The following is a 23,619-nucleotide window of genomic DNA, read 5'->3' on the forward strand; positions in this document are numbered from 1 at the left end:
AAACAATCTCAAACTTTGCTAGAAAGCTCAGCCACACACCGCTCCCGTGAAACCCACAGGCTGTCAGTACCACCAAAAGCCAGCCTCAGTGTGTTACAAGCAGATCCAAAGGCCGGTTTGGACAACCAGGGTATGACTCTGCTACCTCCACTGCACTGGAAGGGAGAGGTCTGGAAACAAGCCTGGATGGTGGCTAGCAGTAGATTCACTGCTCCCTCCAGTTCCTCTGGAAATCCAGCCTTGAGCCCTTCCAGCTCTCTCCCTCCCTTGCAGCCAAGTCACTGTTGTTGGGTCAGATGGGTGACAAGCATCAGACCCAGCGAATGAAGGAAGGGGCAGGAGGCGGCAGCGCCGTGGGGCTGCAGCAGATATCTCCACCCCAGTGCAGACGCTGGCATGCATGAGACAACCAACATGTGCACCTCGGGTGCGGCAGAGCGCTCCAGCTCTCGCGGATGACTCAGGGCTATAATCACTCGAAAGATGTCAAAAGGCATAAACTGAAGGAGAGCAATGCAATATGTGGGCTTTTGAAGCAGAGCCAACAAACAGAGCAGCTGAAGGTCTCCCAAGTCTTAGAGGACCGGGTGAAATCACACACATGGCTTTGCCTTTTACTGCAAAGCCAAGAGCTACCCACCACACAGCGCCCTCCAAAGCATCCCTCGAACTGCTCCAGTGTGTCTTACACTGATGCTCTCCCTGCTGACTCTTTCAGGCCAGAGCCAGCAGCTTGCCTCTCTCCAGAGGTCCCCCCATCCTGCTGCAGCAGGTCACACCAGCACTCTCCTGGCTCATGGCACCCTCCCAGTCAGCTGGGAACTGGGCCATTTCCTCCCTTTATAGAGGAGAAAGCTACGGACAAAAGTTGTCAGCAGGGACCAAGCATCTTGTACAAGGTCTCACATGTTTTATGGAAGCAATGGAAGTCTTTTCTCTGTTAAGCAGAGTTCATTTGGGACCAGAAGATCTGCTCAACTCCTCCTCTCTGAAGGAATTTCCTCCAGACCACCATGAGACTTGTTCAGCAATGCTAGGCACAGCGGGAAGGTTGGTAACACCTCCCTGTAGCAGTGCCAGTCGTCCTCCTCTGTCTCTTGCCCCTGAAGCTGGGGCACAAAAGGGAGGAGATCCACAGGCCCCACAAAAGGGGTGCTCCTCCACAGCATCCCTATGCTACACCCTGGAGAGCCTCCCTGTCACTCAGCTGCCGGCTGAGGGAGCAGAGAACATGCAGAGCTGCTGGAGGGAGAATGATTCAGATATCCCCTTGCAAGCTGATGAGGCAAATAAAGATACAAGTGTGTTCTGCCACTTTTTTGCGAATGGGCTGCAGATCTGGTGGGTGAACAGAGATGACACCCCTCTTCCTGGTGAGATGAGCTGGGTTAAACTGTCCACCTCGGTCCAGTACACGGGCAGACTAGGAGGGAAGTCACCAACCAGCACAGCCAGCGAGAGTGTCGTAGGGATCTTTGGTCTCAGCACAAACAGCACTCACAAAACCAGACAAGAGAACTTACTCAGAGAAGAGTCTTGTGCCTGGAACACTGGAGATTTTACCTGCAAGATGTTCCAGGGTTCCCCTCTCACAAGGGATGCCCTTCTGTATCTGCTCTCCATCTGGCTCAGTAAGATGGTGCTGCACCACATGGGGCAGCAACATGGCACCCCCTGGCACAGGCTCAGCACATCCCAGCTAGAAACAAACAAGCCAGCTCTTGCACACACACACAGACTGGCACGCACATGTGAGCTGGATGACAGACACTCATGAGGGGATGAGCGTGGGCCAGGTACCCCTGCCATGATGCTGGTGTACCAGCTGGCCTGCAAAAATGGAAAGTTTATGTAGCTGGGACCAGAAATTCAGAGCTGTGTTTGCTGCTCTAACGACCACGGTAAGATCCTGGATAAATTCAGCATTTAGTGTGAATGCACAGGACAAGCGAGACCCCCAAGCAGGCCACCTTCTACCAAGACTGATAATCTGTCACACCATCAACATCTTGAGAATAGCAACTGCAAGCACTGACCCCTAAAATACAGTGTACAAAACCAACTAAACCAAGTATAACCAACGCAAACAAGCTAATGAGAGCCTAGGTGACTGCCAAAGCAACTAGGTGGTCAGTCTAGTACAGGCTCAGAGGAAGGAGTAGCTTCACAGAAGCCCTCCCTGCCCTACCACCACATGCATTCGTGAGCCCAGATCCTATCTACCACATTGCTGCCTTCAGCTCCACCAATATACTTCTGCTGCAGCTTTCCTCAGATTTTCTTACTTTGATTTAACCATCTCTGTCAGCAACTGCTGTGAAATTAATTCAGCTGTTCCCTTGTCAAAGGAACTTAAAGGCAAGGAAATGTGTTTTGAATGAGCCAGGCAGTACAAACAAAAATTAAATCCTCCTCAGCCAAGCTGAAAGCCTACCTCCCTCCCTGCCCATGGTCAGGCTCACACCTCCTCTCCACCTGAAACCTTTGCAACCTGCATAACCTCTAAGCTTAGAATTTATTCTCATTTCACACCATCACTGCAGCACCACAATGTGCTGGGAAAACCCCACTGCTCACATGGAGATGGAAATTGTACCTTTTGCATGAAGCCAGCATCAGCACCACCACTGACCCTTGGTTTGCTTTGCCCAGCTCCCTCAAACCATGGCAAAAACCCCCAAGGGAGACCCACTCAGCTGTGCAAACCATGTCTTGAGGGTCATTCCTGAGACCTCCCTCTCCTCCATCACCCAAACAGGGGCACAGCAGGTGGGGCTGCCGAGGTCCAGCCCTGGAGAATTCATCCCACAGAAGTGCAGTGGAAGACAGAGGGACACCATTAATCCATATGGAGGGAACTGGAGCTTTGAGAGAGAGGAAAGGGAAGCAGCAGAGGGAAATAGAGAGAAGCCTAGGCAGAAAACAGAGGGAAGACTTAGCGACCTGGGTTAGCTTCTGGTAAAGTTGTTTGCTGCCTGGAAGGGCACAAGCTATCCAAGTTATCTATTCCCTTGCTGCAAATCAGGGAGAACATTCATCCACAGACTGCAAAAAAACCCTGCATTTTGGTCTTGTCCACCCAAACCCACTACCCTGAGACCCCTCTAAACAGGTTTTCTTCCGATTAGAAAGTCTTGGTGGTGCACAGATGCAGTCGGGAACAGAAGGCAGCTGCGCTGCTTCAGAAACACTGGGGTTAAACAAAATAAAATTCAAGCATCAGTGTCAGCTAAATAGAGAGAAAACAAGATTATCAGAAATTCTCTCTTCTCTCCCACAGTGCATAAACAGTGGAGACTGAAAGCTATTCAAAAAGTCACCAAGGGTATTTCTTTAATAAGAGGAGAACACAGAAAATGACTGTGCAATAAAAAAAGCCAATTATCCAGGAAAGATACACTACCTACTCATAGCCTGGCACAGCCCTGCAGAGAGAATTCACACTCACGTGCTCACAAGCCAGTATACGCAGCTCACAATGAACACAGAGAGGGGCACTGCACCAGAGAGGGCTTTTCTTTGGTCTGGAAACCCACAGTTAGATCCAGGATCCAGCTTTGCCACTGATATTCAGCAGGGCCATGTTTTCCATCTCCGTTTGCATGCAGAGAGTCGCCTGTCTCTGCATACACTGAGAACCAGCGTGTGCAGAACAAGCCGGGCACCGATGAACCGCTGCAACTGGGCAGCGATGCTCCAGCTACAAAGAGGGACCAGCAGAGCCCTGTGCCATCCCTGCGGAGCTCCAGGGCGGCAAAGAACACACTTAAGTGCACAGGCTCGCTCAGCTCTGTCTTGCACGGCATGCAAGTTCACAGGCGGGACAGGAGAGGCTGCTTGCTTACAAGCCAGCTCTGAAACAGCAGGCTGAGCTGCAGGTGAGCGGCTCCGAGCAGCTCCGATGCGTCACCACCGGCCAGCTGAGCCATGGTAACTGGCTGCTCTCACGTCCAGCCTCCCAACCAAGGCAGGAGCAAACAGCCCTTCTCACATGCCTGCAAGAGGCAGAGAGCACACAGGCAACCCATTACTGCAGCTCAGCCGATCCCAGTAGCACACTAACCGCTGTGTGAAGGTCCGAGCGGCCACTCTGCCTCCAAAACAGATTTACAGCTTTGGTAAAGCAACGCCTCTGCCCATCCCTGCCCGCCTGGGGCATCCTGGGGCTGAGCAGGGCCGCATCGGAAAGAAATGGCAGCTTTTGGGCACAGCATACCCTTTTCTTTTCACAGCAATGCTTTTAGTTGCTTATGAACACAGTTCTTTTAACAAGAACTGCCCATTTTTGCACCCCTCAGGAGGTGGACTCATACATCAGTCCTGCAAAGGAGGAGAAGAGGTAAAAATGTAGGAAGCAACAAGGAAAGGGGGGCGGGGGGAAGGACCAGAAAGTATCGTAAACTTGTTAAAGATGCAACAGCATAAAAACTATTTTTTTTTTAAACGCTTTCCCGCCCCATCCTTCATTTTGGAAATCAGGGTGCGAGTCAAGGTTTAGAGGGAGAGAGAACAGGCTGGGTTAGGTTGGTGCAGGTGCTCTCTGTGGTTATTAGAAGTCATGCATTGTAATAGACTATCACTCACTGCCCGCAGGAGGAGATGCAGCAGCAGCAGCAACAGCAGAAGTGGTGGGAGTGGAATTGACGGAGGAAAGAGCTACATGGGTTGGGCTAGAAACATTTTTTACATCGTGGTGCTGGCTCACGATGGAAGGCTGTCTCCTGAGGGCTCCCTGCAAAGAGGAGGCGCCGGTCTGGAATGTGTAAACTACGTCCATCTGCAAAGAACCAGAGAGTGAGATAGCGTTGCCCCGGCCAGAGACAGGGAGAGGGGTCGGGGATGGAGGGGAGCAGGGAGGTTGGGCAGACACACACGGACAGGAAGGAAGAAGGAGGGCAGAGAGGTGGGGAGGAGGGAGGAGAGAGCCCCCCCACCCCACTCTCCCGTAAACCCACACTGGGTTCAGCTGGTGTTTCTGGGAGCAGAGGAGAGGTCGGCTTCCAGACTCTGCCCCACTCTTGCAGGTGCGAGAGGGGCAGGGTTTATCCCACCACCAAGAAAGAGACTGCGGTGGGAGGGAGCGATAGAGGAAACACCTTAGGTTATCCCGACAATCTGCAGGAGGAGCAGAGAAAGAGAGAGGGTGGGCAGAGGTGCGAGCTGGCAGCCGGTGGTCCAGAAAACTGCACTGGGAAAGGGCTTCTGGTCCCTCAGCCCCACGGGACATACACCTCGGGGGCTGAATCCTGGGACGCACCGTGTGCCCGCAGCTCCCATGGCAGCCGGCCATGCTGGAAGACATTTCAGCCTCTCTCCCAAGCTCAGGGCTCTGCACAGGGCTCAGAAGCAGAGCTGGCAGGGGCGGGCAGGGATGCAGCAAGGAAGCACCCTTGGTGGTGGGCCACAGTTGCTCTGTGGATGTGCACCAAGCAGCATCCAGGTGCCAGCATGGCTTCCCAGACACTTTGCAGCTGGCCTGTCCCCAGCACCGTGACAGCCAGCCCGCCGGCAGAGCGCACAGCCCTGTACCACCCCGGCTTGCCCGCCTCAGGAAGGGACACCTCCTCCAGACCCTTGTGCAGCTCTAGCTCACCCTGGAGGTATTTTACACACTGCTTCCCCAGTTTGATCTCCCTCCACAGAGGGACTCTTCCCCAGCACACCAGGCTGGCCCGCAGGGAAGAGCCCCGTGCTCTCGCTTAAGACACGAGTCGGACAGAAGCCTCAAGACGCTCGAGTTGGACCTGCCGGCTGTTCTGCTTGATGCACAGGGCACCACAGCCAGGAAAGGAGTTGCTAAAGAGACTCCAGGACATGCCAGTGTCCAGGAGCGTTTATGCTGCGAGAGCAAGAGCTTGTTTCAGCCCAGGTCCACCACGGCTGCAGGGAGATACCTCAGAGGCTCCAGGCTCAGCCCCAGCAGCACGCCTGGCCACTGGTACTACAGCTGTCCATACCTACCAGACCTCCGACACGTGTGGACCGCATCCGAAACAGCCCTGGGCTCCCAGCACATCTTTCACGTGAATGAACCAGACCGAGCAGGCAGCTCAGCCCCCCACAGCAGCGCCAGCAACCAGCGCTGCTCTGGGGCCCCAGAAGAGCCCAGCTGCCCCTCACCACTCACAACGGGCAGGGAATCAAGGCTGAACCTCGCCTTGAAACCATCAAGGCAACATCTCACAGAGGAGAAGCAAAGTTAACATGGCACAACATGGCTGCTATGCTCACTCCAGTCCCTGTGTCTGGGCCATTTTGGTTATGTCCAATTGTCAGAGACCCAGAGGAGGAGGACGGAAAGGTAACGCAGCAGCCCTGAATGCCACGGGCCACTGGGGACCTACAGCTTTCTTCCATGGAGAAGCTCTACCCAGGCCTCAAGGAAAGATGAGGGGGAGTGATTTCTCTGCAGGGAGCTCTCCCTGCCCTGCCCTGCCCAGCCAGCAGTCTGGGGGCTAAAAAAAAACACATTAAAACACCCTTTCAGGAAAAAACAAGTCAGGGAGAAACAGCTGATGTGAAAATCGTATTAACAGGTAGATTCTCCTCCCGTTCTGTGCTGTGGGGCCGACAGCTCCAGGTGAGGAGCCTGGAGAGCTGGCAGGGAGGGGTGGCAAGAGCCCTTGGCCAAAGGGCCACCAGGAAGGACAGAGAGCAGCAGAGGAGCAAGACCAGAGAGGGTCTCCTGCAGGCAGATTCCTCCTGGGTACGTTCCCCACTGGAAGCGGCATCCCAGCACTGACCAAGAGCAGCTTCAATGCTGACCTGTTCGCTGCACAACTCAGTAAGAGCCGAGGCGGCTCCATGGCCCCCCCCGCAGCTTCCGAGCACCCTCCTCTGCTGCACAAGGTGCTCGTCAGCAGTGCATCCAGCCTCCTGCAGACCAGCTTGGCCTCAGGCTGCAGGACGCCATGCTCTGCATCAGAACAGACCAGTGCCTCCCCCCACCCTGAGCTGTCCCCAAAAGCCAGGCTGTCCTGGTTCCCCAACCAGGGCAGACCCAGAAAGGCACAGGTGGTAGGAGAAGTCTAGCCCAGGAGGTGATGGCATCCTCCGAGCAGCAGCCGTCACCTCTTTCCAGACAGCCCCTGGAGAGAAAGAAAGAGAAAGAGAGAGAGAAGGAAGAGCCCCACAGTACCCACTGCCCCACAGTACCTGCGTCTGTATCCTGTTGAGACCCCTGAACCACAGGATCTGCCCGCGCCGCAGCTCCATTTCGGCATGGTCAATCTCATCCACGTCTTCAGGCAGTTCCTCCTCTGGGATCTCCTCTTTGGTGATGCCATGCCCAGCTTCTTTCAGGAACTTCAGGTGGCTGGTTGGGACAGTGCAGATCAGCTGGGGAGAGGCAGGGAGAGAGCAGCTCCTTAGCCTGCAGGCTCTGGCAGCACGGAGCCCACCGCCAGCTTTGACCAAGAGGGAGCATTCCTACGGTTGAGCTGCTAGGGACTCAGCTGAGAGATGCCAGGAGGCAGCAGAGACATGAATGAGGAGTAGATTAGCAACCTCCTCTCCTCACTGCTGGCTTGGTACTTTTGAATGGGGTGCCCTTCCAAAGCTTCCTTGAATAAATACCAGGGAGAACAAGGGCAGCGAGGCAGCAGGAAGGGAGAGGCAGGTTGGGCTGCGAGCACGCTGTAGCGTGGAGGCACATGATATGTTTTTCAGACTGGTTCTTACCTGGCCCCAGAGGAGCTCTCCCACTCCGATAAAAATACACCAGAACCACTGGCTCAGGGTGAGCCCGGAGCAGCTGAACGGCTTCCCACCAAACTCCACAATGATGATCTACAGCACAGGAGAGAACAAGTCACACACTGGGGAGCTCCCAGGGCTCTGTAGCACAGCCATGGGATGAAAAGGTCCCCCAGGGCCACACATCTTTTCCTCCCTTCCTGGGATCATGAGAGGAGAAAGGATCTCATGTCTAGGCTACTAACTTTGCAGGACACCAGAGCCACATTGCCTGGCATCTCCCAACACACTCTAGACCCCAATATTCAGGTTTTGTGTCACCAAGAAGCTGCTGGAGTAGAATAAGGGGACAGAACAGAGCTGTGGGCAGTGACTGCAGCAGACACAGGTCCCGCTTGTGGCATGGTCCCCTCCCAGCCCCACCATCTTATTCCTGCAGCTTCACCTGAGCTGCAAATGTCCCCAGCACCACCGTGCAGAAGATAGGGTTGCGGTAGATGGACTCGAAGACATTCCTCTCCCCGTGGATCTTGCGTGCGTTGATCTCATTGAATAACTGCATCATGACAAAGGTGTTGAAGACAATGGTGTAGTGCTCAGTGGGCGGGGAGTGGAGCGGGGCGTTTCGGCCACTGTCGATGTCAAAAAACTTCTCCCCTAAGCAGACAAGGGGTTTTGGGGAGGGGATGGAGAAGGGCACAGAAAAGAGGAAAAGATTAGATCCTGCTCCTTACTTCTGCTCCACACCACTGCAGGTAGAATTAGCATCCCAGGCTCTTGCTGAAGATCCCTTGACCCAGCTGGAGTCCCCCATGTTAGCCCCACTGCACCCTTATTTCCTTAAAAATGTTGAAAAGCTGCTTCCCTGGCTAAAATTGTCTCTGCACCCAGCAAGCTCTAGAGCAAAAAATCCTCTCCTTATCACTCCTCTGCTTCCAATCCATTATTAAATAAACTCTGTCCTGGCCACCATGAGGTCATCGAGTGACAGCTGAGAACAAGTGTCCCCAACAATGGTGACGAAAGGTGGCTTGCGAGGCAGGGCTCGGACTCTGCCCCTTTCCTTTTCCCCCTGCCATTTCTTGGGGCCTCAGAGCTCACCCGCAAAAAGCAGCGTGAAAATGATAGTTAGCTGGTACACCGCATGCCCCAGGATGTTCTTCATCATGGTGCGGGAGATGAGTGGCTTGTTGCGGCCATATGGCTTGCGCAGCAGCAGGGACTCGGACGGAGGCTCTGTGGCCAGGGCTAAGGAGGCAAAGGTGTCCATGATCAGGTTCACCCACAGCATCTGGACAGCCTTCAGGGGAGAGTCCTGCAGAGGGAGGAAGAACATGTCACACCACCAAAACTGCCCTCTCTTTACTCTTTGTTTCGCAGGAGCCTCAGCCCTCCTGCCAAGCCCAGCAGCCCCATACCTGCGTGATGCAGGCGCCCGTGAAGGCCACAATGACGGCCACGACGTTAACAGTCAGCTGGAACTGCAGAAACTTGGAGATGCTGTCGTAGACGTTGCGTCCCCACATCACTGCCTTGACAATGCTGGTGAAGTTGTCATCCGTCAGGATGATGTCTGAAGCCTCCTTTGCCACGTCCGTGCCTGCGATGCCCTTGAGGACCAGGGAGAAAGCAATGGGGTGAGTCACGGAGCAAGGTCCACGCTTGCTGGCTACCTGGCTCCGCTTCTTCCTGGAAACTGTCCCAGGAGAAAAATCCACTGGAGCCAGAGGAGCTGGTGCCAGTCCTGCGTTTGACTGCGAGTCCTGCTGCACTGGTGCCGATGTGCCCAAGAGAGGCTCCAAAGCAGCAAAGCCTTCAAGGACGGACACCAGCTTGGCTCCAGAATGGGACTCCAAGTCAGCACAGTTTTACAGCCTGTTGCTGTGCATGCCTCAGACAGGGGCCACAACACAGCAAAGCTGGAAAACAGCTTATAAGCACGGCTTCTTCCTTATGTCAGGGAACACGGGCATCCCTGGCTGGGCATCTCTGCTGCAAGTGAGGGTTGGGACCCCCAAAATGAGAGAGAGAGCTCAACAGCCTGCAGTCCTGGCACTCTCCTGGTGCCTTCTGCTCTGTCCAGGGTGGACGGCAGCCCCGCAGCAACGCAGGGCTGCCCACAGCCTCCCAAAAGTCACCTGCAGCACCTCAGAAAGATGCAGTTTTCTCCTCAGGAGCTGGGCTCGCTGTATTTCTCACCGCCGGCACACAGAGGCGCTCGCTTTGCAGTAATTAAATGCGCTGCAGCAATGCCCAAAACCAGCTGGTTCCATGGTGCTTTCCCGGAGAAGCTCTCTTGAGATTTGCAAGACCCATCTCAGACGGGAATCCTCCGGCTGTTGCTGAGCATGAGCTTCGGAGGCAGCTGGACAGAGCTATCGCATGTGCTGTTTGCTCCCCACTCTCTGGAGATCCAAGGGCAGCGCAGCCCCGCTGCCAACCCCACAGCGAAGCCCCGTGCCTGGCCAGGGTCTGATCCTGCACATGGGGGCAGGGAGCCCCACTGTGCAGTCCCCAAGAGAAGACAGACTACCTTCTGCTGTTTGTCCCAAAGGCTCCAGAATTGCACCTGGATGTCTAACACCTTCCTAAAAACCCCGACTCCCCAAAAGTTTCTCATTTGCTCAAAGCTCCCTACATGGGCTCATAAGGCCCCACCCAGCAGCTGGCTCCTGCTCACATACCTAAACTTAAGCAATTCACAGGAAACCTGTTAAAACCAACAGGTTTATTTTCCTCCTGCTTTCAAAAAGGGCAAAGAAAAGCAGCAAACCAGGAGATAAGAGTTCTTCACCATAAATAAACTCCCCAAGTCAGTGCCAGCACCGCACTTGGAGGCTGGGCTGCCCGTTACGAGCCTGGGTGAAGAACTGCAGGGGTAAACCAAACCGAGTTACTGCGTTCCCACGGCTCTCTTGGACCCCACAGCGCAGAAACTGGGGCCAGGCAGGTCCCTGCTCTGGGTGCTCTGCAAGTGCTGCATCACCTTCAGCTTGACACAGTCCCTGCAGGTGGGACAGAGGAGTCCAGCCCTAAGCCAGGCTCTCAGAGGATTGCTTCCCATCAATCTTTTGCTAACAGTCCTATAAAGTTCATGAGAATTAAATCAAACCTCCAAAGAAAGTTTCTTTTTTCTTTTGAAGGCATCCTGTAGATTTGGAAAAGAGTTTCACCAGTCCAGAAATAGTTTCAGTGTTGAAAACAACCAAGCATGTGCCATTTAGTTTCTCATCCCAGAGAGTGAAGGCCACCCCCGGGGAAAACCCACCGCCCGTCCATACCATGGCAAACCCAACATCGGCTTTCTTCAAAGCTGGGCCATCGTTGGTCCCGTCCCCGGTCACGGCCACCACCTGCCTCTGGTCACCAACAGTGCTGTCGATAATTCCTGAAATGGAGACAAGCAGTTCAGAGAAAACAAGGCCTCCCCAAGGGCAGGCTCCCAGCACGGATTATGCTGCAAAAGAACCTGGGCAGAGCAGAAAGAGACACTTTGGTGAGAGGTAGCAGCTGGGGGAGCTGGCAGGCGCTCACCTTTCACGAGCGTGTGTTTATCTGTCGGAGAGGAGCGGGCCAGCACACGCAGCTTGGGCCAGATCTTATCCAGCTGCTCCTGTTCTACCTGCAGAACAAGGCACATGTGTGAAAGGGAAGGGACCCCCCCAGAAACCTTCTGCCCCACCGGAGAGCAAACCCCAACTGGGACAGGACAGCGCCTTTGCCTCCAAGCACCCGGACACCCCTGTGGCTGCGCTGGCTCAGGATCCCGCCAAGCAGCGGGACCGACTGAGTTTATCCAAGGAGAGGAGGAAAACCCAGCGGGATTCAGCGCCTTACGCTGCTGGGGCTGTCTGAGAGGCCACCCACACCCGCTGCAGAGCAGGACCCAGGGCTGCTCTCCCACCTCTCCCTTCTCGTTGCGGATGAGCCGGTTGAACTCCTTCCCCTCCAGGCACAAGAAGTCCTCCCCTGGCAGCAGGATGCCACACTTGGTGGCGATGGCACGGGCGGTGTTGATGTTGTCCCCCGTCACCATCCGGACAGTGATCCCTGCACGCTGGCACTTCAGGATGGCGTCTGGCACCTGGGGGACAAGGACAGAGTTGGAGCAGGGGAGCAGGCAGGCAAGGCGCTCAGGTTTGGCACTGGCTATCCTGGGAGTCAAGCAGCTACTCTCCCATCCTTCCTAAAAGGATCTGGAAAGGGCCCTGCTGGAGTCAGGAACCTGCATCCACCTACAACTCGGCTCAGTGCTCACACTGGGGACGAGATGCTGAACTGAAAACTCCCCCCCAAAGCAAGAAGCAGCCCAGTCATTTATCCCTGGGGTGCAGGGGGAATCCAGCAGGGACCAGAGAGGATGCCTGCCCCTTCTCGCTGCCGGCTGCTCCTGCACCACAGCCTCCTGCCCTCACCATGGCTCCAGCCAGACTTGCATGCATGTCTGGGGCCACTTCTCCAGCACAGACAGCATGAGATCTTCCAGCCCCTGCCCCAAGAGGAAGGCAACCTCACTGCCTTCTCCCCGTCATGCCACGGTGCTGTGCACTGAGGCATGGCCAGGCGATCCATCAAAATGGGGGCATTTCATCCACCTCCCTGCGCTGCTCCAGCAGCATGTTGCTGCACTAATGGGTTTATCTATTACGGAGCGGTGGGGGAAGAGGATATTAGTGAGAAATTAGCAAATTAAATCAATGGCCTCCAGAGCCAGTGCAGACAGGGCATCTGTAATGCAATTCCCAAACCCAGATACTTGAACATCTAATCAGGAAAGATGCAAGTAAGGCAGAAGCGCAGGGGCAAGCTCCAAAATGTAATCAAGAGGCAGGTTTTGGAGGGCTTATTGCATTAGCCCAGCTGCCTGCCTGTCACCCCCATGGCGGAGGCAGAGTGGGGCAGCAAGCAGCGAGGGAGGAATGAGCTAGATCAGCCCTGTCCCTCTCTAACACCCCTTTGTCACCCTTACATGGTGTCACCATGCACCTTTCAACTACACGTAGAACCAGTCTGGCTTGCGCACAGAGCAGTTGCGGGGAACGTTTGGGTGGAAACGCTCTGCCACCAGGTCATTTTGTCCAGGTATGGGAGAAAAATGCCAGCAGCAGAGAGCTGGTAGCATGGAGCACTTCAGAGATGATGCAGAGGAGGTGCTCGTGCTTTCATAAGGGGCCTGTAGCTCTGAGCCACAGGGAAAGGGGCTCCTGGCCCAGGAACAGGGCTGGGGTGGAGGATAGCCAAGGCAGAGCTGGGGTTCTGTACCTCTGGCCGCACAGGGTCCTCTATCCCAACCACAGCGATGCAGGTCAGGTCAGACAGGATCTCATTCTCGCTGTCCCAGTCCGGCTCAGCGTCAGCAGGGAAGTCACGGAAAGCCAGGCAGATGGTCCGCAGCCCATGGCAGGCCATGGGCTCTATCACCTTCTTCACCATCTCATCCCGGTCCTTCACCTTGAACACCCGGGGGTCACCATTCTTGTCCAGGATCCTGGTGCACCTAACAGGACCGGGATGGAGGGTGAGGGAGACCAGCAGTGACACGCACTGCTGGCTCAGCTATCTCCTCGCCCAGGTTCCCCCATCTGCAAAACAGGGGCATCCCCCTTACCCACAGCTCCCTACAGCTTTACAAAAGCCACCCTAAAAGAGTTAAACACTTTGCATGACAGCACCTCTGATAGTCACCTCCCCACTTCACAGCGGCTGGGCACCCTTCACCCCACAGCCCCCCAAAACAGCTCCGTGGTGCATCGAGAGCCTAAAGCCTGTGCGATGGGGAGAGGACCGGCACAGCGAGGGAGGACAGTTACTTGCGGAGGATGATCTCGGAAGCTCCCTTGCTGTACATGCGGAAGCCGCCATTGCCATTCTTCAGCACCGTGCTCATGGACTTGCGCACAGAGTTGAAGGTGTAGACTTTGTAGAGCTTCTCCTCTGGCACCTCGTTCCGCACAGCCTGGTAATCCTGCTTCAGGTCCAGCACAAAACCAAGCAGGGCACACTCGGTCTTGTTCCCCACTTGCCGGGGCAGCCCGCCTTCCTTCTCAGGTGGCTGGAGGGGAAGAAGGGAAAGAAAAAGCAATGCCAAACCTCAGTATGGTAGGATGGGAGCTGGAGGGATGGCCAATGCTGGAAAGGCCAGAAGACATGAGGTTATGGTTCTCCAACTCACCAGGATCTTGGACGTGTAGGCAGAGTTGATGGCGACACCGTTGACTATGAGGTCCAAGATCTTGGGCAGGATGGCTTCGGGGTCAGGGATCTGGCGGTAGTGGGTGTCCCCCACGTAAGCCTGCACCACAGTCATGCGGTTCATGGTAAGCGTGCCCGTCTTGTCCGAACAGATGGCAGTGGCATTGCCCATGGTCTCGCATGCATCCAAGTGTCTCACAAGGTTGTTGTCCTTCATCATTTTCTGCAACAAGCACCGTGACCAGGAAGGTCAGAGCCAAAAGCCTGAATTTCCCCACCAAGCCCCCAGCGACCCCGCTGTATCGTGGTCTCACCTTCACAGAGTAGGCCAGGGAGATGGTGACTGCCAGCGGAAGCCCTTCGGGCACAGCCACCACCAACACAGTGACACCAATGATGAAGAACTTGACAAAGTATTGGATGTAAATGGGGGTGCACTCCGCCAGCCAGGGCCGCCCCTGCACCCCAAACGTGTCGATCACAAAGTACAGCACCAAGATGATGACCGTGATGGCTGACATGATCAGCCCTGGGGGAAGAGGCAGAGTGGCAGGTGAGGGGACGCAGGGGAAGGGGACAGCCCCTTCTCACCATGTCACTTCCAGCAAGAGCTCTGGGGTGACAGCTTGTGCCAGGCCACCGCCACTCACCCGCCTTCCCGATCTGGACCGCCAGGCGCGTCAGCTTCCCTTGCAGCACAGACTTCTCCTTCTTGGGCACCTTCACCTTCTTCTTCTCCTTCTCCTCATTTTCCACCCCTTCCTGGCTCTTCAGGGGCTGGATCTCTAAGGCCACACCATCCTGAGTTTTAGCTACAGCCCAGGGCAAAATAAGACACCACGTGTGAATAGAAGAGAGACCAGGAAAACCTGTAGGACACCACTGAGAAAGATGGTGGTGGGAGAGAGAGAGAAAACCCAGAACAAGAACCATTCCCGACGACACACGAATCCGAGCACATGGAAACCTTGTGTCCCAGGGCCCTGCCACCTCTCTACAGGGCAGTTTTCTGCCATCTACCCCAGCCCCACGGATAAAGGATCCTCAGAGCTGACACTGGCGATGTGACCCCTGCACTGGTCACACCTCTAAGGCAGTGCTGCAAGAAACCCTCTGGCCAGGCTTTGGGGTGGAGGCAGGTCTCTTCTAGCCTCCCCTGTGGGCTGCTTTACATCCTGCAGCAGATGGGGAGCACTTTGGGCTGACCCCAGAGAGGCTCCAGTCCCCCCAGTCCCCTGAGGAGCATCCCCACTCCCTCCCAGTGCCACCTCTGCAGTGCCCTGTGGGCAGCTCAGCAGGAATCACTTGCCAGGGGAGTGACTGAGGGGGTGAGATGGAGGGGGACGGTTAGAAATTTGGATGGAGATTGAAGAGGAGTAAAGCCAGCTCCTTGAATCCCAGCCCTGAGCCATCCATCATGTTTTTAAGACCCGAGACAGCCAGGCTTTCAGTTGCTATAATTGGTCTAGTCCAGCTGAAGGTCTGTGCCGGGAAGACCTGGGTCAGCTGGAAGTTTTGGAGAGGGATGGGAAGAGGGTGGGAACCCCCCAGAGAAGCTCTTCCTCAGCCGTCGGGGCTGGAGGAGCAGCAGTGGCCTCACAGCTGCCCATGGCCGCCCCGGGACCTGTCCCATCCTAGCTGCTGCCGCTCGATGCCTCGAGACACCCTGGAGCTCGCGGCTGCTCCACATCGGACACCTCCACGGTTACAACAGACCCGACATGGACAAAACAAGCACCCGGACACAGTCTGACGGGAAGGAGGGAAACTCAAACTGCTGAGAGGAAAGAGAAAGAGAGAGAGAGAGGTGGAGAGAGAGGTGCAGAAATGGGCTTCCTCCACAGCCTGCAAAGAACAGTGTGAGAAACACTGGCGAGGAGACGCTCACGGAGTCGAGGCCATGGGAGGAGAGGGTGCAACCGTCGCATTGGCCAGGCCCCATGGGACATTTCATCCCAGGAACAGCTGGAGGGGACCTCTCTCCCCCAGCTGTGCCCAAACACAAACCCTGCCAAGGGACAGCTTCTGATGGGCACAAGGACTTCAGAGCCACCAGGTCACAGCTGCAACTTGTGTCAACATGGATGAAGTTTGCTTTGAGAAAGGGATGCTCTGCCAATGGTCCAGGCTTCTGGAAGAGCCCTGTCCTCCCTGCACAAAGGCTTTGCCCCACACAGGGGCAACGTGACCACGGGGGAAGCCAGCTGGCCCCATCCCAGCTACGCACAGCCCCATGGTGGGGTGTCGGAGGGCACCACGATGCCGTGCCAGGGCCACCGGCTGCAGGACCATTGCACCCTCTCCCAGGACAACGAGGCGAGAGTCCCGCCGGAGCAGCAAAGAGCACAGACTGATGAGAAGAAGGAAGGAAGGAAGGAAGGAGGAATGCTCGGTAGTTAGTGTGGTGCTGGTTCAAAGGATGGAGAGGCTGGTTACCTTTGTTGCGATTTTCGGGGGCTCCGGTTTTTTTACCTGTTCAAAGAGAGAAAGGGTGGAGGGCTGAGCACATGGACCCACGTTCACCATCCAGCTGGTGGGACAGCCTGGGGCTGGCCCTGCTCCGAGGGGCTGCGCACCGCTCCAGCAGCATCCGTGCGCAGGGCTCAGCACCCCGTGGTCACCCTCTGGGCACCACGCGTGCCTTGGTCCACAGCTCGCAGCACCGGGGAGGCTCCAGAGCTCACTAGCTCCCCCAGGCACCCCGTCCCCAAGGCTTCAGACTTCCCCACCTGCAAAGCACCCACTACCACCCCTATCAGTGCTCCAAAGGGTGCCAATGGTGTCTCAGACCTTCAGGGAGAAGAAACCATATAGCAGAGCTCGACCTCCACGCAGCACGTGCCGAGCACCAGTGCTCCCTACCTCCCGCTGCCATCGGGTGCGAGCGGATCCTCCCAGGAGGCACACACTTGTCCCCCGCCATGAGCTGCACTACACCCGTGTCTGTCACGGGCAGTGTCTGCACATGGGGGTCCCCAACGTGCCTCCACAACACAGGGAGCACAGGGCTGCTGCAGTCTAAACAAGCCTTGAGTGATATAACTTCTCCCCATCAACCCCCAGCACCACGGTGGGGGATGAGCCAGTGAAGCCCCCTGCCTCGCTTTCCTCCCAAATCGAGGGCTGCAAGGCACAGAGCTGAGTTTGCTGTGGGGTTGAGTGACAGAGCTTGAAGGCTGGGAAAACACCGAACACCGTGCCCGGGTGCCTGGCGAGCTGCTGCTCAGCTCCAACAGCAGTGCCATTCCCACGTCTCACCCTGTACTCCCACCTCCAAGCTGGCACCTAAACCCCAAGAGCTCCACAGCCACCGAACTCCAGTGATGTGAGCCAGCCGCCCGCCCTGGGCGAGCGGAGCTGGAGAAACCTAATGCACATACGGCCCAGCGCCGAAACGGCTGCCAGGAGAGGCCCAGCAAGCCTCTCCCTGCCTGGCATCGCCTCCCGGGAAGGGCTCCCCGGCGCAGGGACGCCTGTGCAGCCAGCGATGCCAGCCAGCAGCTCCCTTCTGCCAGCTCCTCGCACCTCGTGGCTGCTCCCAGTGAGCCCAGACCTGCTGAACAGGGGTGTGGGGACACAGGAGAAAGCAGGAGCTTCCCAAGCCTGGCTTGTACTAATGCTGGCTTTAAAGCTGGTATCAGAGCTGGCACAGAGCAGGGGAGTAAGTAGCAAGATGTGAGAGCCGAGGCAGGAAAGCGTTCGAGTCCCAGCATGATCAGGAACACCTCAGCCTGCCTGGCTGCTCTCCCACCCTCCACCTCCCAGCACACAACCCCTCCTCTCCCTCTTGCCATCCTCTGTGCCTCGCCTCCTTCCCCAGGGAGCTCTGCGGATGCCAGCAGAGATCTTCAGCAAAGTCCTCAAGGTTCTGGATGGGCTACTAACATCCTGTGGACAACCAGGACTCACCTTCCCACCACGGGGCAGGCAATGAGCACCATGCCACAGCACCAGCGGGGCATCGTTATCGGCCACTTTTCCCTCTGAGCCTTGACCCCCCCCCACTCTGCAACTCCAGGCTGCAGCCGGCTGGAGAAGAGAGAGTTGGAGTCGTGTCTGAAAGAGCTGGCAAGCAGAGGTCTGGGTGCATGGGGGTCTTTCCTCAGGCAGCACGATCCCCACGCTGCGGGTGAAGGGGCAGCAGGGAGGGAACACCCCCACCGCCTTCAGAGCTCACTGTACCTGCCTGAGTCATGGGCACTAACCCACAACTGTGTCCCACGGATGTGGGCGTAGCTTGTTGCACACCGGTGGATGCTTCCCAGGAAAGGGAGAAAGGCAAAAGGAGGGAAAAAGCAGGTTCAGTGGATCTCCTTACCTTTCTTCACCTTCTTTTCCTCATCTCCTTCTCCCGCACCCAAGAGAGTGAAGATGATTCCCGTCTGGGAGTTGATACCCACAGCAGTCACCACCATCCTGCCGGAGCCCTCCATCACATGGGTACCTGGCACAGCAGGAAGGCCATGGTGAGACAGGACGCTGGCACACAGTTCTCATCTCCTCCCCAACACCAGGACACGGGACCCAGGAGCAACCATCTCTCCATCACAGCATGAACCCATCCCAGCCCTGCACCCACCACACGAGAGCCACCCAGGATCCTCACCTGACAGCAGCATGGGGTCTTTATCCAGTGATTTCTTGACTTGGTCTGACTCCCCGGTCAGTGAGCTCTCGTCTATCTTCAGGTCATTGCCCTGGATCAGGATCCCATCTGCAGGCAAGAGATCACCTAGGAGAGGAGCAAAGTGTGGGGGTCAGCCCCAGCCCGGCAGCCACAGCTCACCCCTGCCTGCCCCGTCCCAGGAAAAGGCTTCGTGTGTCAGCAGAAGGACTCAAAACTCAGCCTCAAACCAAATCTAGAGAGAGGAGAAGCAACAGATGGGTATTATAAGATGATATCCAATAGCTCCAAAATCTTCACTGATGTGTGAAAGCATTCACTGTGAGGACTTTTGCTCAATCAGACAGTGCTTCCCCCATCTGGTTCTACTGAATCAACACCACATCCTTCCAAAAGCCTCCTGATACATCCAAATTGTTACACAATCCCATCATCCACCTGCCAAGGAAGATAAAAGCCCTACATGAAAATGAACACCACGTTGGACCAATCTCCTTCTTGACAGGAGTTGCACGGGATGAGCATATCCCCTGGTAAACAAGGAGCAGGACCCATAGGCTACATCTCCTTGCTAAAGAAATGTTCACCAGCAAGGACATGGTTGTGAAAATGATCATTTTTGAGACTAGCAGGTTGCTAAAGCAACCCAAAGTTGTGTGCAGAGCCTGGCTTAGCTCTGCCAGCCCAGGTCCAGGCTGGCAAGTGGCAAGGTGAGTGGAGCTCCATCACCTGCACAGGAGCATCTCCCATCGCTCCCAGCCATGGCATGCTGCAAAACAGAGTAATAGGAGGAGCTAATGCTTCCCCTTTTGCCTTCCAAGGAAAAAGGGCTGGCAAAGCAGGGAGGAGGAACTGCCACACTTCCGAGTTGGAGGGACAGACCCCAGCCGCCACCACCTCCACTCACCGTACTTGATCTGCGCGATATCTCCCACCACGATCTCAGCCACCGGGATCTGAATCACCTGCCCCTTGCGGATGACCGTGAACTTCTGCTCCTGCTCAATGCGGCTCTGGAGGCCCCGGAATTGCTTTTCCTTGCTCCAGTCATTGAAAGCTGTCACCAGCACCACAATGATCACTGAAAACAATATAGCCGCCCCCTCGATCCAGCCAGCCTGCGACTCGCCCTCGTCCTCCACGCCGCCCGTCGACTGGCCGCACACTGCAGTTGGAGGAGAAAACCCGTTTGCACAACGAGACACCCGCTTTCCTCCAAGTAACAGCACAGAGCAGAGCCTGGAAGACAGTTAGTCCTCCCTCCTCCTCCCTGAGCTGGTCCAAGGGCTTCCCCTGCTCTCAGGAGAGGTTTTTTACATCCCTGGAGGCATTTGGGTTTCTTTTTTCCCCCCCTCTTTTTCACTTTTCATTTTTGGCAGAGGTTGGGCTGAGAGAGCTGGGACAACTGGCTTCTATTTCCAGTTGCAGCACCAAGACCTCCCTTTGCTGCGTGACCCTCGAGTGAGTCACCATCTCCCTGCATCTCCAGATCCCTGCCCCTGCTCGACTCCTCCAACGATACAGAGATCCAGGACTGGGGAGGAGAAACTCACCCAACGCTGTTGCTCAGCCCCATGTGGGATGTCACGGCTGTGAGGAGCACTCCCTGATCAGGGGGAGGTACCAGGGGACAGTCTTGTCCCTCCATGCCCAAACCAAAAGAGAAGCCCCACGGGACTTGGGAAGCCACCAGACCAGACAGAGCCCTTGACCTTTGAGCATCTTTTGGGGAAGTAGCAAGGAGCAGCTCTGAGCCATGCTGTGGTGCCAGCTGCGCCCAGACACATCCATCAGGGCAGGTCCCTTGATGGGACCATGGCAAGGACCCCACAGATGGGGAGAAGCCACCGCCTAAAGGGTGAGCAGAAGTAGCTCCCAGCTCCATCTGCACCAGGGTGGAGGGACCCACGGGGTGACAGCACCTGTCCCAAAGCCCTGCTCCCACATGGCTGGGCATGGCAACTCACGTGGGTCCCCCATCGGGTACCCCAACCCACCACAGGGACCCCAGGGACTCACATTCATTGTCACCACCCGGAGGGTGGTAGAAGGACAGGCCCAAGGAGATTATGGCTGCGATTTCCAAGATGATGAGCGTGACGTCCTGGAGTGCCTCCCACACTAACTGCAGGAACGTCTTGGCCTTTTTGGGAGGAATGAAGTTCTGGCCGAAGACCTGCCGCCTCTTCTCCAGGTCGGTTGGGTTCCCGGACAGGCCTGGAGAGGGGAGAGACGGAGATGAGGTCAAACCCCACTGCTGCCCCGCAGCTCCCCACCAGCACCAGTGGGAACCCCGCAAGGAGCAGCTCCCTGCCTGCACTGGGGGCACAAGGTGCAGGCAGGGGGGATCCGAGGCAGGGCTTTGCTTCTGTCACCCATGGAGCAGGGGACATGCAACCAGCGTGGCAGGACGCTGCCGGAGCCACAGAAAGGAGAGCACATGGGGGCCAGGGCGAGCACACCGAGCCGCCTCTCCCCGGTGCTGCAGCCTCACGAAGCGCCCGAGTGCCAGTTAATGCCAGTTGGCACTGGCCGGCTTGTTTACATGCTGCATCAAATTAGCCGTAAATCTGGCACCGCGAGCGGCGCTCGGAGCTGTCAGAGCCACCTGATCCCTCTCTCCTGCCAGCTCGGAGGAGCAGCCACCGCAGAAAGTGATTCGGCGCAGCAGGAGCGTCTCCGAGCTCAGCCGAGCCCCACAGACATGCCACGGCCGCAGAGGCTGGGGCAGCACGGCCAAGCCAGCTCCTGCGGGGAGCTGGTGGAGGAGACACGGGGCTGGACCTGCCGAAAAGGGGTGGTGGGAGCGAGGAAAGGAGCAGGGCAGCCCTGAGCTGGGCTGCTGCTCCCCCCTAGCTGCATGCAGCAACCCTAGAGAGAGGGGAGCAAAAGGGGAGCAAAAGGGGAGCAAAAGGGGAGCAAAAGGGGAGCAAAAGGGGAGCAAAAGGGGAGCCCGAGTCCCTGCCCTAGGGTAGGGGGGGACTGTGAGCACAGCAGCCTTCACAGTTCTCCCATCACAGGGCATGAGCCAGCAATGGGAGATGGCAATTCACCCCACTGCCTTCCCAGCCATCCCCTGCATTAAAGCTATTAAAAAGCTGATGGGGTCCAAGGTGAGAGCAGCCTCCCCTGCCCAGCACCACCTTAATGGAGCCCCGCACCGAGCCCCCCCTGCTCTCCACCTTAAGATGGCCTGTGGGGCTGCTGCCAGCTCCCGAGATGCACCGGGCAGGCGGCTGTAACACCCAGCCCTGGTCATATCCTGGTGCCTGGAGCAGCCTGGCAGCGATGCCCTCCTGGAGGGACCGAGCCTTCCCATTCAGGGGACACCTCGCCGCCAGCTCCGTGTCATTCCGGCCAGGAGGAAGCAGCAGGATGAATCCCATTCCCACCCCCATGCACCCCCCTTTCTGCTGCGACTACACCCCACGGCTGCAGGGAGGGGACACGTTGGCAGAGACGCCCAGGCATCCCCACCCAGCCCTGACGAAGCAGCAGGATCCTGGGATCTCCCAGCCCCGATTCCCGCCCAACATCTCCGGCGGGACGAATGGAAAATCTGGCTAACCCCTGCTGCTTGACTCATGCTGGCGCCAGGGCCAGGGAGGCACGGCGTGTGCCGCGGGCAGGCGTGCCGGGCACACACGCGTTCCCACACGAGGACACGGGATGCTGCCACGGGGCACGGGAGGTTGCACACGTGGCTCCTCCAAAGCCCACGTCCCACCTACGGGCATGACCCCAGAGCTGCCCCCCACCTTCCTGGGGTAATTGAGGAAGGGGAGGGGGGGGCTTTCAATTTATCTGGGCTGACTTGGGGAGGGTTGCAAAGAGCAGAAGCTGTGGGCACGCACCCCAGGCACGCACCGTGGCTCTGGGCTGCCAGCAAATTCCTTCTGGCTGGGGCCACTGCAGGGCCTGGGGGGGACCAATTAGTGGGGGAGTGGATTAGAAATTTTGGATGGAGGCCACAAGTGACAGCAGGAGAATAAAACCCTGTGCAGTCACCGGTCCCTGATTAAAGGGGAGGAACTGCAGCCCGGGAAAGCTGCTTTCGGTTGGCGAAGTCTTCAGGCAAGGAACCCCCAGAGCAGGCTCCTCGCCCCGGCTCGGGAAGGAGGGGGCAGCCCCAGGAGCCGCTACTGCCAGTGGGTGAGTCAGGGTGGTGTTTGCTGACACTCGTCACCCAGGGGAGACTGGGAAGGGAGACGCTCTAATTTGGTGACTCACCGAAGCCGCCTGTACTTCACTGCCGCCACCACCCCACTCCCTTTCCCACCCGATCCGACCCGGTTCGGGGACAGGGCTGATGGAGGAGGTGGAAAGCCAGTGCCTGGCAGCAAGCCACCCCATCACCAAGTACCTTTAGGAGAAGTCCTAAGGGGTTGGGGTCCACTGACACCTTTTAGGGTAAAACCCAGAGCAGCAGGTCCCAGCAGACCCCCATCCCAATGCTGGAGAGACCCTCGCTGCACAAACACTCGCGTGCAGAGATCCCACCCTACGAGGACAAACCACCCAAGCACCCATCAGGGTGAAGGCAGCCCTTGGCGGGGGGGACCATGGCCATCATCTGCCCTGTGAGGACAGTGCCAGGCTCAACCAAGGACAACCAACGCTGCAGCATGGAAAGAGGCAGCGGCACCGAGGGGCAGGAGCCACGCACACCCGATGGGAGCAAACTGCTCCAACCACTGCCCGCAACTGGCTGCCGTATTTTACAATGGGGCAGGAGGTCTGGGAGGACTCCCCAGGTCAGGGTCCACTGTGCCAGCAGCCTCCCCTGGTGACACCAAGGAAGAGTACGCAGCCACATGCTCCCTGCCCGCACGGGGCAGGAGCAGCATTCCAGCAGGATAATGAGCAGAGGGATAATGAGCATGGGGCTGGATACAAATATCTGCACAGGGCTGCCTATTGCAACTCAGAGCTGGGACACGCACCCAGCGCCCACACATGCAATGGTGCCCAGTCTTGCGCCCATGGGTCCAGCAAAGCTCCTGGGCTTTGGCTGGGCACTGCTGGCTTGAGAGGGGTTTGCAGGCAGAGAGGGGCTCACGGTCAAGTCTGAGTCAGCCCCAGGTCTCTGCAAAAGACTTTCCAGAAGG

The 23,619-nt window shown here is 56.9% G+C and overlaps 1 protein-coding gene across 7 annotated transcripts in view; it reads right to left on the minus strand.

Annotated features, from left to right (window-relative positions):
* Positions 1-23,619, minus strand: part of LOC126051931 (plasma membrane calcium-transporting ATPase 4-like) — a 53,886-nt gene that overhangs the window by 5,778 nt on the left and 24,489 nt on the right. For 3 of the 7 annotated variants that reach the window (XM_049831841.1, XM_049831842.1, XM_049831839.1), the window contains exons 3-20: positions 20,531-20,728; positions 19,419-19,676; positions 18,494-18,619; positions 18,206-18,331; positions 16,324-16,359; positions 14,538-14,699; positions 14,202-14,416; positions 13,868-14,110; positions 13,506-13,747; positions 12,958-13,192; positions 11,600-11,779; positions 11,230-11,317; positions 10,977-11,083; positions 9,114-9,305; positions 8,797-9,010; positions 8,141-8,352; positions 7,681-7,788; positions 7,156-7,338 (exon numbers count right to left, since the gene is read on the minus strand). In XM_049831841.1, the coding sequence (XP_049687798.1) occupies positions 7,156-7,338; positions 7,681-7,788; positions 8,141-8,352; positions 8,797-9,010; positions 9,114-9,305; positions 10,977-11,083; positions 11,230-11,317; positions 11,600-11,779; positions 12,958-13,192; positions 13,506-13,747; positions 13,868-14,110; positions 14,202-14,416; positions 14,538-14,699; positions 16,324-16,359; positions 18,206-18,331; positions 18,494-18,619; positions 19,419-19,676; positions 20,531-20,728 (3,125 nt within the window). Of the gene's footprint in view, positions 1-4,584; positions 4,778-7,155; positions 7,339-7,680; positions 7,789-8,140; positions 8,353-8,796; positions 9,011-9,113; positions 9,306-10,976; positions 11,084-11,229; positions 11,318-11,599; positions 11,780-12,957; positions 13,193-13,505; positions 13,748-13,867; positions 14,111-14,201; positions 14,417-14,537; positions 14,700-16,323; positions 16,360-18,205; positions 18,332-18,493; positions 18,620-19,418; positions 19,677-20,530; positions 20,729-23,619 lie in introns of all 7 variants that reach the window. The other 4 variants (XM_049831846.1, XM_049831844.1, XM_049831845.1 and 1 more) reach the window with 4 other exon arrangements.

Source organism: Accipiter gentilis, chromosome 29, assembly GCF_929443795.1.
Source record: "Accipiter gentilis chromosome 29, bAccGen1.1, whole genome shotgun sequence".
Classification (NCBI taxonomy): domain Eukaryota; kingdom Metazoa; phylum Chordata; class Aves; order Accipitriformes; family Accipitridae; genus Astur; species Astur gentilis.